This window comes from Gymnoscopelus braueri (genome assembly GCF_963280865.1).
Source record: "Gymnoscopelus braueri genome assembly, chromosome: 1".
Lineage (NCBI taxonomy): Eukaryota > Metazoa > Chordata > Actinopteri > Myctophiformes > Myctophidae > Gymnoscopelus > Gymnoscopelus braueri.
Window position 1 is genome coordinate 46,120,604 of NC_137603.1, and position 15,073 is coordinate 46,135,676.

General features: G+C 41.4%; 1 protein-coding gene across 1 annotated transcript in view; it reads right to left on the reverse strand.

Moving 5' to 3' along the window:
* LOC308074200 (CUB and sushi domain-containing protein 1-like) overlaps positions 1-15,073 on the reverse strand; it is a gene marked incomplete at its 3' end in the record, with an annotated part of 656,606 nt that overhangs the window by 158,977 nt on the left and 482,556 nt on the right. The window contains exons 29-30 of the mRNA XM_080413541.1: positions 6,657-6,848; positions 3,056-3,194 (exon numbers count right to left, since the gene is read on the reverse strand). Of these exons, the coding sequence (XP_080269667.1) occupies positions 3,056-3,194; positions 6,657-6,848 (331 nt within the window). The remainder of the gene's footprint in view (positions 1-3,055; positions 3,195-6,656; positions 6,849-15,073) is intronic.

The window sequence follows — 15,073 nt, forward strand, 5'->3', positions numbered from 1 at the left end:
GAAAACATAAGTTAAAAGGAGAAAACTAAATTAATAGAAAATTCTAAACATAATAACCTTGGCCTGTTGCTCGTTTGCCGAAGAGGGAGGAGAGAGTCCAATTCCCCTTTACTTTTTGATCCTTTTTGTATGATTAAAATACATATTGATGAGGCCAGGTGCTCTAAAATCTTTTGCTCAATAACAACCTGGTTCTCATGTGTAAAAAGCCTGTGTGCACATGTTGACGGATCATGTGGTTTTCATTACACACACAGATGCATTAACGCCATCGCAAACATTTAGTAAATGGGGCCCATTTTCTGTCTAGCTGTATTTGGTGTTGGCTGTTCTGTTCTGAACAGTCCTCAGCATAGTGTCTAATACACCGTCGTACGATAAATTATAAACCAGGCTTTTTACAGCAGAGAAGCAGCACATGCTTTCAGTCAGCCACAAAGATGATGGCTCATGTGAACCATGATTCAAGACTTTCTTTAGTACAGACACATCAAACTTTCAACTCTAGGAAAAACACATGCCCTTCACACCAAACCAGTTTACATACCAACATTTTGTTCTTCCATAATCAACAGAATCAAACAAAGTTAATTATTAATCATGGGCTAATTAAACAATACGCCCCAGGAGACCGTGGTTTACAGTGATTTTAGAAAAGCTAGGGGCGTTGTTACAAACCCCATCTGCCTTGTGTTGAAGAAGTAATTTAAAAAGTAAAGAATTTGTTTGCACATACGCAGGACAAAAACAAGCACTTCTCTTCCCCTGCCATAGAAAAAACCTTTACTTAAAGGTCGGGTCTGTAATGCATTAAAGTCGCATTCATAATGCCCTTATAAGGCATTATAATACTCGTTATAAATGTTTATAATCATCACAACTTTTAAACACTTTTGTAACTTATTATAAGTGCTGGTCATATTGCATTATAAACTCAGTGGAACAGCACATTATAACTACCTTAACTTGGTTAGTTATAAAGTGTCTTTGTAAGTTGTTATGCATAATTAAAAACATTTATAACGAGTGTTAGTGGTGAGTTGTGAAGCATTAGTGCATTATAATGCATCATAATGCATTATAAATGTGATTATAATGCATCATAGACCCGACCTCTAAGTAAAGTGTTACGTGGTAGTTATAATGTGCTGTTCCACTGAGTTTATAATGCATTATGACCAGCAGTTATATTATTTAAGTTATGATACTTCATAAACCTTGTTATAAGTTGTTATGCATAATTATAAACATTATAGACATTATAGACAAATACAAAATAGACCCGACCTTAAAGGGATATTTCACTTTCAAAAAAACTTTTGGTCATTCTATCGTCTACTCAGGACTTTGTGAGCCCCCAAGACAGTTTTTAAGTTGCTCGATTCAGTATTTAGATATTTGATATTCATTTTATCAGACACGCCCCCTTCCTATACAAACCCATTGTAACTTCAAACTCCACTTTAACCATGTTAGATTCATAAAAAACACCCGTCCTTGGTTCTGGTGACTCATAGCGCCCCCCAATACGCGAGGGGGGCGTGTTTTTTCAATTACTTTTTTCAATTATTTTTTATATTTTTTGGGGAAAATGAAAATAATAATAATAAAATTAATAAAATAAATGAAAAACGGAAAAACACGGCCCCCTCACGTATTAGGAGGGCAGTATGAGTCACCAGGACGAAGGACAGGTGTTTTCAATTAATCTAACATGGTTAAAATGGAGTTTGAAGTTACAATGGGGTTGTATAGACCATATTCACATGGCGGCCATATTGGAATTTAACATTGAAAGTGCCGCCACCCGGGGTGGCTACTTTCATTGACTTCATAGAAACATGGCCGCCGTGTGAATATGGTCTATAGGAAGGGTATACTGTAGGTCTGATAAAATGAATATCAAATATCTAAATACTGAATCGAGCAACTTAAAAACTGTCTGGGGGGCCTGAGTAGACGATAAACGACCAAAAGTTTTTTTGAAAGTGAAATATCCTTTTAATATAAAGTCTTACCAAAAAAATATACACGCATGGAACAGTATGGTAAATATTGTAAACAAGATATTGGCTTAGAGATACTGATACATGCGGGCCAGGTGAGTGTTTTTTTTGTAATTTCTTTGGGGTGGAGGGGCTTTTCTGCCGTGAGGTATGCGACTTAACCACTAGGCCATCCGTGCGCAGGCCAGGTGTGTGTTTATTGTGTATTTTACAACAGGACTCAGACAATCAGAAGAATGCAACAAGCAACAGAACTGTCCATTTTATAATGTCATATTAAGCACTGTTATAAGTGCAATTTGTAGGAACCTTGCATAAAACAACTTCACACACTGTGAAGTACCTGGTCGTGAAGATGAGTTGAGTTGAGTTGATGTGCAGTGCTCAGTCTCAGAGTTGGAAAACTCTCTTCCCTGTCTGTCGTACTATCAATCGATCTGTCAGTAGCATGAAACCATGAGATCTATGTGGCTTTGACTGTGTGCAATTTTACCCGTCACTGTGTGACGAGGCTGAGATCCTTTTTTTCCCCTCTTTTTATTTAGAGTAGCCGATTATTTTTTACCCCTTTTTCTCCCCAATTTAGTCATTATGCCAATTGATTCCTCCCCACACACATTTCTGTGTTGTCACTGCTGTCGTATCCTATACTGACTCACCTACCTTCGTCCTACTCCTCCCACCCAACACTCCCCGCTGACAGGTGCCGCCCCAACCCGTAGGAGTACGTGCAATGACCCATATCACCCTCCCCGTTCGGCTTCCCTCCCCCAAACACGGGCCAATTGTGTTCGTGTAGACGCTCGACAAAGCCGGATGCACCACGGTGGATTCGAACCCACAACCTCCGTGTTTGGTGGGCAGTGACTTTGCCACTGCGCCACCCGAACCCCTGAAGAGGCTGAGATGATGGCTGCATGGTTGCATGCCCCTGTAAGCAGCTAGTTATCTAACAGTGCATCATTCTCCTGTAGCTCACATCCGATTTTTGGCTATAAAATGAGTCAAGGCATTTCTATGTACGTAGCCGTTGAGATGTACGCTCCTACCTTTTGAAGATAAGGGCGATGACAAAGTCAGGGTTGACATTGATTCTCCAGTCACATTCTTTCCCTGGAGGGTAGGGCTGAGGGTAGTTAGGTGAGAGAATCACCCCAGATGGACCACTAACATTACCCCCGCAGGTAGCTGCAGAGAGAAAGAGAGATGAGAGAGAGAAATAGAGAGGTGAGAGAGTGGGAGAAACACAGACAGGGATAGTGAGAAGGGGGTAATTATTTACAAGGCCTCGGGCTAGGGGTACTTAAGGGAGAGAGAGTCGTCTATCACAGACCACCCATATTATCCCCATAGGTAGCTATAGAGAGAGACAAATGGAGATGGCTTTTTTTTTTTTTTTTACAGGTGGTAGAGTAGAGTATAATCATGAGAGCATCACCCCTTGTGGACTACTGATATTACCTCCCAACAGGTAGAGAGAGGCAGGGTTTGAGAGAGAGAGAGGGGGGGTAGAGAGACAGAGCGGGGGGTGAAGGTGGATGTGAGTACACATGCATGTAAGCTCAGTGATGTCAGGAGATATTTAGTTTCAGGGTGCACTGACACGCGCACGCACACGCACACGCACACACACACACACACACACACACACACACACACACACAGGTTTGCCTGCATAGGGGATTTTTGGCACCCCCAAAATGGATGTATGTATCCAAGACGCCTAAGTAAGCTGAGCTGTTATGTACCTATCAAGAAATCAATCACCTGACCCTTCAAATTGTTTATGGCATTCTACTTCCCTCTCCTTTCCAATGTTGTAATAACATTGATTGAAATTTTAATTGAGGTTTCATTTACTCAAGTATAAGACATTTTTGTTTATCAATTGGTTAGAAATAGGAAAACGCATAGATTTCTGTCAAATATAAGGAATGGATTGTCCTGTCATGCGTAGTCACCCCCCAAAAGGCCCATTTTGAGCCAAGAAAAACCCTGCACACACACACACACACACACACACACACACACACACACACACACACACACACACACACACACACACACACACACACACACACACACACACACACACACACACACACACACACACACACACACACACACACAGGAGAGGCTAGAACCTTCCATTTTACGCTTCAAACCCACCAAAAAAGCGTCCGCACAAGCATTTTATTGCGAGCACAATCTGCGCATGTTTGTGTGTGACTGTTCTCGCCAAACCTGGTCCAACCTGGTATGGCGGGAAGTCTGGTTAATGCATTTCAATGAGAATGCGTGTGGACTAACTTTTTTCCAGGCCAGAGCCTGGAAAAAAGAATCTTCACGTGCGCGACGATTACAGCATTTGTGCGCAGTGAGAAGGGCTGCACTCATTAACATAGAGTGGAAGAAAAGCAGTGTCTGTGCGCTTATGCTTGCCGCCTGGTGGGTTTCAAGAGTGTAAATGTTCTTTCACAAAAGAAAGATGAAAAGCTGCAGAGAGAACAAAGAAAGAGAAATAAATAATAAGAGGTGCAGATAGAGGAAGGGGCGCCATGGACAGATAAACATTCTGGCCCATGCAATTGGACGTATCAGTAGAATGGAATATATAATCTTATGCAGATGTATTCAAGGATAAATAGGTATACTGTGCATAGAAAGACCGATCAAACAAAATCTATAATCTTTTTTCGTCCCATGGTTCTTCCCTTTTGAATTTTTTAACATTTCTTATTCACGTAGACTCAACACACAATCTTCATGGCACAGCTGGCTACAGACAGCAGGCTACAGACAATGATGCGATAACTACTTTCCAAAGTTGGCGCATGATTGGACCACTTCGCAGGCTGCATGTGGCCTGTGGGTCAACAGTTTTCCATGGATGATAACTATTTATGTGCAAGGACTTCAGAAACCCCTGAACACAACTCCCATCAGACTTGTTAAAGAGGCAGTGCCACAGTCCTATTTCCTAGTAAATAATGATCATTGTTGGCTATATATTTCAGAAAAGTAAGCGTTAAAATTCAGTTTTCTCTGTGGACACACTCCGTGGTTAATTAAGAATGCCATATTGGGACCTTAGGACCACCCACTTCATATCTATATTTCATATCTGTTGCTACTTGCACAGGAGACTGAGTTACTCTGCCTGCCTTTCTTTCTTTCTTTCTATTTTTCTTTCTGTCTTTATTTATGTATTGTTTGGTTATTTTACATTGTCCTTTCCTCTACTCTTATGGTGATCTATTGTGTAACTGCAAATTGTGGTAACCTATACAGAAAATACTTTCAAACTTGAAGTTGCAGTTGACTTGTAGTCTTGCCAAAGCATTACGCCAGCATTGTTGTTGCGGAGTCGTCTTTAATAATAGGAGAAGTGAAAGATTGCTATTGTGCACTCCTAGGCGATTGATGAGTATGTCAAGAGTTTGACCCGGTAGAGTTCAGCAGGGACAACCAGTGAGTTCCCAAGGTCCCCATCCTCATACTGGTAGCTCTCAAACTTTTTAATTTCAAGGACCCCATCAGAGGGGTCTGAGAGCACACAAATGGAACCAAAAGGATCCTTGTACGCTCTTAGAGTTACAGACCTACAATCGTCCATTTGGAACCCCCGACCCCACTTTTGGAGCTACTGAACTAAAAAATTAGCTGCAACGTTTTACAAGCATGAACTACACATGAACTACTACCATAACAAGTATAATATCTTATCACCTTTTCAATCTGTTTTTTGATCAAATTATTCCATAACCACCGCTTTGTTAAAACTCTCAGCATCTGAAAACAAAAAAATTACAGGAGTCACCTTCATTGATTTGAAAAAGGCTTTTGATTTGGTTGACCACTACTTTCTTTTAGACTAATTGTATTCTGTTAGTCTGTCACATAATGCTTTATTGTGGTTTAACTTGTATTTGCATAATAGAAAGAATTGTGTGTCATCATACAAGGATGTAAATCTGACCTGTTAGTTCAAGAACGAGGTGTGCCTCAAGGCTCAACCTTTGGTCCACTTCTATTTTCTATTTCTTATTAATGACCTCCCCTCAATCTGTTCAGAATGTTGTGTCCAGCTCTATGCCGATGATACAGTATTATACACTTTACAAAACTACTCAATCAGAAATTGAATCAGCTTTGCAATCCGATTTGACTATTTTATAGTACTGGACTGGTTAGCAGCTAACACATTGCAACTCAATAAAACTACATCTTTTACTATGATCTTTGGTACACGTCAAAACATAAAATCTAAAGCTCGTTCTTGTTCTATTTCCAGCTTGGACAGTACTCCACTGCAAAGAGTTGAGCACACCAAGTACTTGGGCCTGTGGCTTGATACCGAACAGTCATTTTACAGTGAAGCTCGCCGCTTACAAAAATAAGTCAAAAATACACAGGGAAAAGCATCCTCGCATGCTTTAACCACAAAGTGGTCTAGAGCAGTGGTTCCCAAACTTGGGAACCTCCTCTTACTCCTCTAGACCAAAAGTTGGGTCTAGAGGAGTAATGTCGAATCCATAGATGAAAAACAGAAAAAGTACCCTACGTTAAATGAACACTGAGTTATTTTATTGTGTAGATTCACATACTGACAGACAGGCAGACAGACAGACAGACAGACACTCAGCGTACCTATACACGTTGGAGGGTCGGGCGACCAGTAGAACCTGTTATCCATTCGAACACATGTTATGGTGTCCTGTCCTTGGAGCTGGTAACCCGGGTCACACTGGAATGTCATGCTGTCACCCGGCTCTTTGCTGTCACCATATCGGGACCCGTTCACCGGGATGCCTGGGTCATTACAGGTAGTCGCTGTGGTGGCTGTGTGAGAGAGAAGTTGTGACAGAAAGAGAGGAGAACATTTAAAAAAGGTAGAGTTTGGTTGGGAGGTAGAAGGAGAGGCTGGGACAGACCCACACACTCACAGGACTGTCATTATCCGTGGGAGCGGAGGATAGAGACTAGGACACAGGAACAAAGTCAGTTGTCAACCAGCGTCACGCTGTTGACGGGCTCCTTCCTGTCCCCACTCTCAACATTACTAAAAGAAATACCCGGGTCATTACATAAAGCAGTGGTTCTCAAACTTTTTCATGTCAAAGACCCCCAAATTGATATGTATCACAGACCCCCATCTGAAAATATTTTGTACCGGAACCCCCCCAACACAAGATTTATGTTTTAAAAAAATATATCACAAAAAATTGCAGATCTACTGTTGTGAGCTTGTAGATCTGCTATTTTAGAAAATCCAAAGCATAAAATATGGTTCAAGTTTTTAAACTGATTGTGATGCTAATTAACACATTTTGCTGGGGACACCTGGAACCCCTTCAAGGACCCCTCGGGGTCCCCGGACCCAACTTTGAGAATCACTGACATAAAGTAGCATGCGGTGGCTGGAAATACAGTACAGATAGAGTCACCAATAATACACAGGATAATTTATCCAAAATACTATTTTGATTATTATTTGCAACCCGCTCAGTAGCAACAGCAACCACAGCAACTAGTATTGACATTATTCAGGCTGGTTCTAACTTTTAGCACAGAGTCAGAGAAGGGCATCTATCTCCCGAGGGTTGATGTCACTTTGCCTCCATGTTTAAAGTACATTATCAGCCGCTTTGTTCGGAAGAGAGAAAGAGATGGGATCAGACAGAGATGTTATGTCTGAACAAACACCATTTAGATAAATTAAATGCAATGCCCTCTTACTTCACTTGAACTTCCCTTGTTTATGGTATTAATGCATGCACCAGGGAGCAGTTCAAAAGTTACCAATGTTTGGTGAAATAAGATAGATAGATTTAAAGGGATAGTTCACCCCCATGGAGACTTGAATTCATGGAGATTTTTACCTTTTTGTAGCTTTCCTAAGCCAATATATATATTTTTTTTACCCACAATTTTGTAACACTATTTTTTACACCCAGTGCCAATTGTCTATGTAATCCTGGGCACTACCTTCCCTCTGCCAACCTAGGGAGGCCAGGGCCGAGCTCATGCCTCCTTCAATGCATGAGAGCCAACTGACCTTCTTGTCACCTGACAGGGGAGAGTTTCCCTGGTTGGACGTAGCGCGTGGAAGGAACACGTTATTCCAACCAGTTCCCTTCCCCTCCATCAGGCGCCCCGGCTGGCCAGGGGGAGGCAGTATAGTGACCAGGATTACTGCATGTTTTTGTGAGGGTATTAACTACCCTAGGAGACACGGGGAGAACATGCAAACTCCACACAGAAAGGCCCTTTCGCCAACCCCACCTTGGGTATGGGCACTGATGATGCGGAGGAGAGAACACGCCCCCAGCGCCCACAGCGTCCCCTGCGGGAATCGAACCCAGGACCTTCTAGCTGTGAGGCGACAGCACTACCGACTGCGCCACCGTGCCCCCTTATTCCTAAGCCAATAATTTGATGACCGGCGGCGGCTCTGGTAGGAGACTCAAACTATCAACTTTGAGTCTCCTACCTGAGACATTAGCATCTTTCTGCCGGTCATCAAATTATTGGCTTAGGAATGCGACAAAAACTAAAAAAATATCCATGAATTCAAGTCTCCATGGGGTGAGTCATCGATAGAAACAAAGTCTTCTTGGGGGTGAACTATCCCTTTAAGCCAGCAGTCTGTGACCTTTCCTATTATATTATTGTTGTCTCCGCCAGGCCGAAAGGCATGGCAAGAGAGTATGTTTTAACCCCTGTCTGTCCGTCCGTCCGTGTGTCCGTGTGTGTGTCATTCTGTCTGTCTGTGTACAGCTAATCTCCGGCACCATTGGCTTGCTCGCAGCGAAACTGTGCACACACACTCCCTGGATGCCAGAGCAGAACCTCTGTCCCAAATTATTCACATGGGCCTGTTATAGCGCCACCAGGAGGCCGATTTCTACAAAACACATTTCTTGACAGTACTCCTACAGATTTGGTCCAAACATCACGCAAATCGGTACACAGTATCTCTATAGTCATAAAACAAAACGGATCTTTCAGATTTTTCATATTCCATCCAAATTGGCTAAAATTGCCTTCCAAAGTTTGCAGGAGTACTCCGTTTTGAACTAAATGCCTCAAATCATGAACACAGCATGCAATTTCTGTGAAATGTTGCACACACGTTCCCATTAGGCCGATGAAGAAATGCCACTTGAAAATTTTCAAATCAGCCTCATGGTGGTGCTATAACAGGCCGATTCGGGTTTTTACCTATAACTGTTTTTACCTATAACTGCACCGATCTGTGTAAAACTTTGTATGTGCACTCCCTAGAGGCCAAGGAAAAACCTTTGCCCTGCATTTTTCACATTTGCCTTTTATAGCGCCACCAGGAGGCCGACTTATGTAAAACACATTTTTTAATATTAAGCCTTCAGATTGTATCCAAATTTCACGCAAATCGGTACACATGGTCTCTATGTGATCAAGACGGATCTGTTAGATTTTTCATATTCTATCCTGATTGGCTAAAATTGACATCTAAAGTTTGCAGGAGGGGCCCGTTTTGAACAAAATGCCGCTAATCATGAACACAGCGTCCGATTGCGGTTAAACTTTACACGCACATTCGCACTACGTTGAGGAACAAATGCCACCCTTTTAACAATGCCCTATTATAGCGCCACCAGGAGGCCGATTTTTGCAACACTTTTCTTTTTTATATTACTCCTACAAATGTTGTCCAAACATCATGCAAATCGGTACATATTATCTCTATAGTTAAGTGATCAAGATGGTTCTGTGCGATTTTTAAAATTCCATCCTGATTGGCGAATTCCGAACATTGCCGGCCCATAATAACCTACCTGACCTGGCGGAGACCTGTGCTCCGAGGAGCACTTTTTCTAGTTTTATTATATAACTTTCCTTAACATTCTAGTCCTGTTAATTTATCTATCTATCTATCTATCTCTAAAATATGTTTTTTCAACATGAACAACAAGAACAAGAACATGGACTCTCGGTTATCACTTGTAATCAGTGCCATGTACAGTAATTGGAGTTGCACCAAGACATGATGATTTAATCCTGTTATCACTGCATTGATTGTGCAATACAATGACTGCTTGCAATTATAGGTTTATTCATCAAAGAACAAAAATTGTATACCAGGAAGCTACTTAAATGCAAAAGCAGTGAATATTTAATCAAGCTATACAGTGCAGTATGAGAGTATGAGAAAGGCAATGAGATTAAGCTAGGGTGTAAGCATGTAGGCATGTAAACAATATTACAATGCAGACAGTGTGCAGGTTACTCATCCGGTTGGTGGCTTGCCCTGTAAATGTGCAATATTTCCCTTTAATACATTTTCTACCAGCCTGTGATGGCTTAAAATAATATTATATGTATATATTATACAGCTTTGTTACAAGAGATTAGTGGGGTCAACTAGAGAGAGATAGAGAGAGAGAGAGAGAGAGAGAGAGAGAGACAGACAGACAGACAGACAGACAGACAGACAGACAGACAGACAGACAGACAGACAGACAGACAGACAGACAGACAGACAGACAGACAGACAGACAGACAGACAGACAGAGAGAGGGTGGTATTAAGAAGAGATAGAGGGGAAGGGAGGAGAACAGTAGAAACAGATTGAGTGAGAAAGCAAAAATAAAAGTGAATTGCGGTTACGCCATCGTTTTTTTAAAATCACTTTCACAATAAATCCACAAGCCTTTCCCTTAATAAATCAGCATGGGGTAAATATAGGGAGTCATTACCATAGTAATGGAACAACAGTGGTTTGATTAGCATGTTAGTCGCGTAAGTATTTATGGATCTAAATATGGTTCTGATGAAAAACAAAATGTGTGTGTGTGTGTGTGTGTGTGTGTGTGTGTGTGTGTGTGTGTGTGTGTGTGTGTGTGTGTGTGTCTGTGTCTGTGTGTGTGTGTGTGTGTGTGTGTGTGTGTGTGTGTGAAAGAGAGAGAGAGAGAGAGAGAGAGAGAGAGAGAGAGAGAGAGAGAGAGAGAGAGAGAGAGAGAGAGAGAGAGAGAGAGATGTAAATATTTAAGTTTGGAATACTGTTAGTAATAAATAAATGATCCAAGTAAGGAATCACCACAATAATATTTGTATGTGTGTTTGTGCTTCGTAAATGTGTACTGTATGTGAATGGGGTGGGGGGGACTGGGGGGGGACTGAATTGTGACAGTGGCAACCAACGTTGTAGTAAGAAACAGTCAAACTTGCGTGTGTATACTGTATTAGTGTGCGTGTGCGTGTGCGTGTGCGTGTGTGTGTGTGTGTGTGTGTGTGTGTGTCCATCTGTTTGTAGTGCACAGTGAAAGCTCCCCTAACAGTGAGTTTCTATTGACTGCAAGCCTTCAAACTTTGGTGGGTTGATTTCTTTTTATTATTTTATTTTTTTGAGTGTTGTTACTGCAGTGGATATAGCGATAACTTTAGGCAGTGGTTCTCCACAAGACCACACATAGGCAGTACATTTCAAGATGCAATATGTCTCAAGGGAAAAAAGGGCATCTTTGCAACTAACTTTTTTATAGGGGTAAACTTGGTACTCTTAAACTAGAAATATGCGTGGTTGTATGCAGCCTCCAAGTAGTTGCCGTTTACAGCTGTGTCTGTACAGATTCATACAGTAAACTATCTGAAGACTTTGAAGGTATTTAATGAATGTGTGTTGTGAGGTCACAGTGACCTTGACCTTTGATTATATATTGCTAATCCGTTCATCCTTGAGTCCAAGTTCACAATTGTCAAAGCGTTCCTGAGATATTGTGCTCACAATAATGGGAGACATTATTAGCTACTAATACCCATCGATGATGTCATAATGGCAATTTGATAGGCAGGTTTCTGAACTGTCCATATCCCATTAATGAAACGCATAACAAGTAAACTTAAATTGTGTCATCTTATAATGAGCATTAGCAGGACACAAATTATACGAAGATAAAATAAATGGGTGAAGTGGTTCTTCGCATTCACAATATTGGGACGGAGAGACGGATGGACGGACAGTCGGACAGATAACCTGAAGACATAACATAATGCCTCCGGCCATGGCTGTCGGCCAGCAGACGCATAAAAAAAAAGACTTCAGCATTGGCCTTTTTCATGGATGCCTTTCTTGGCCCTGAGAGCCATGGGAGAGGTGTTTCTATAGTAAAAGGGTAAGTAATGGGAAGCTTACTCACTTAGACCATGACTTGTTTTCCATTTAACACATCGAGTGCCAAAAACGGTCCGGACCGTTTTTGAGAATCCAACCGAGGAGTGCCGAAAACGGTCCGGACCGTTTTTTGACCCAATTTTATTTTTATACGTGGGGCCCACGTGGGGCACTCTAACGAAACTTTGGGATCATCCAAGGAGTTTCTGAGAAGGAGAGGCCGGATGTGGATCCATGTCAAAAATCCTTCCGGTCGGCCTTTCCAATGTTAGCTCCTTGACTAAAAGCTTAATATCTCCATTTCTTTTTAACGTGGTGGAAGCGAGCCGTTTTCGATCGGCGATCACTCTGCAATGGAGGATCGCGTTAGAAATATTATTGTTCCAGGCGTTAGTCGGGACCCTCCGCCGTCTCGCACGCACGCTTTGTTTACATGCACTTCCGCGTCGGGGCTTCTACAGCACGAAACGTATCAACGTAAGTGGATGGAAGAATAGCAGGCACTGAACGTATACATTTTTAATAAACCTCTGGCACCCAATGTGTTAAAGATTATTTTACTTTACTCATTATCGGACAACATCTAAAGTATTTGTGTGTTTGTATTCGTCTGTCAAATGAGTGTTTATAAAAACACCTATAAAAATTACTGTAATTCAATGATTAATCTTGAAATTAAAGAGAATGATTCCAGCATGCATGCTCTGTCCGTCAGGTCGTCTAGAGTATACAGTGGGACAGGCAACAGTGTATTGTCCTGTACACTGTTAATCCTGATAATCCCATAATCAATTTTAAATTCTCCATGTGCATAAAATGTTATAGTGACAGCACTATCATGATGAAAAACTAAACTTTTGTGCCACATCATGAAATGTATATTGTGTATACAGAAAGTGTGGTGAAATGGGTGGTTAGGGAATAGAACCCTTTAATGAAGAAACTGGCTATTACTGTACAAAGACACTGCTGAGCGAAGTCAGCAAGATAGAATCTCTTCTGTTTGTAACATCTGACGGAAATTGAAAATAAATTTCAATTTTATTTGATGCTGCCAGAGAAGGGGTTTGTTTAATAAGAGGGGAACTAATTTTCTGTCGGCGCAGGATTGTGAGAACAGTTGAAGTTCTTATTTGAGAAGGAAAGATTTGCCATAGCAGATTATTTAGACACGGCATAAGGGAAATGAGAAAATGTATGCTGTATATGGAAACTGTGTCTCTCGAATGTATATATCTTTTCTCTCATTGCATAACTGACTCAAAGTCAGTAGAAGAGAATCATAAGGCCTCTCTTATCTGTTGGGACCGTGCTTGAAGTGCTTTGAGAGTTAATGTGAACCCATGACGAATTCCAGCCATGATTCATGTGGCAGTGGCAACATAGAGAAATCCTAGAAATGACATACTGTAAATTGAGTGTCAACGTTTGCCTATTTATGTGCAATATATTATAGTAGACAGTATAGTGATTGTTCTTCCTGGTCACTACGGGACAGGGCCGGACTGGGACCAAAATTCGGCCCTGGCATTTTGGCCCAGACCGGCCCACCACAACCGGCGTGCAGATGGCAGACTCTACCGCAATTTTTTTTCCGTGCACGCACTGGCGCCCGCGCGCTTTGCGCAGCCAGATCTCCTAGCCTTCCCAATTGTCAGGCTCACCTGCCGCCTATGGGGCCACCCAGCCCAAACATTACCGTAACTAATAATTGGGCCGCGCAACCCGGAAATGACCGCAATGATTTTTTTATTTTTTTAAATTGTATTTTATTTATTTTTTTGTGGCCCAGTGGCCCACTGGCCCAGCGGCCCACCGGGCATATGCCCGGTATGCCAAATGGCCAGTCCGCCCCATACTGGAAGAAAAAAAAAGCATAATTTGGAAGAGATCGTCTGAAGAACCAGCAGAAGAGAATAGAAAGCGGCACCCAGAAGATACATTTCCTCACATGGGGGTACATCATCTCACCCTGAAGGGGAGAGCTGCCTTCATCTCGTTTTCCCCAACCATTTTCTTGTCTTGACTAGAAGCTTTGGGACTTTTCTTTTGCATGTTTTCCTTTTATTTTCTGTTATTTATTTTCTTTTCTCTTAGTCTTATTTTTCCTTTAAAATATATTGTTTTAATGTCATACACTGTATGATATGAACTGTATCTCAGTCATTAAATGTTTTTTTTTATTAAATTCAAGTATTAAAAACTGATTAACTCACAATGAATTTCCAAGTCATTTCCTGCTCAAGTGGATATTGTGGATAGTCTTTTGGTTAGACATTTTTGAACCCTGTGGGGAAATTGTCTTGAGGTGTCATCACAGCACCGCAGTAAGCATGCAAAACAGAACAGAAAACATACCGGTAAGAGTAGAGAGATACAACTAAGATTAATACAAATAAAAGTAATAATGTAATAAAGATGAACAAAAATAAGAATACAAATAAAAATAGGTACATGGGTAGCTGAGAACTTTTCGCAGGTATGCTTATTATAGGCAGTAAGTTGTGTCTTTACAATTTCAGGGAATTTGACATAAAACCATGCCATGGACTATTTCATGGTGGGGTTATTAGGGACAGCAACTTTCACTTTCTGGGTTGGAGGCAGTTCTAAAAGTAGAGGAGTGTCTGGTTTCCCAGGAAGGGAGTCAGCAGGTCAGGGTGATTCACATTGTGCCCGGACACCTGCCAGGACATACCAAGTACCCATTGTACCACAATGTGTCATATAAGTTCATGTAGAATGGTCCATTTGTGTGGCATGGCACAACAATTTAAATACTACCACTGCTACCATTGTGGTAATTTGATATTAATTAACAAATTGGCTTGGGATGAGCCCCCAAAGTATGCCTGTTTCTCATGTGTTCTTGCAAACTAATATTTATATTTATAGTCCTTCCTTGGAGATT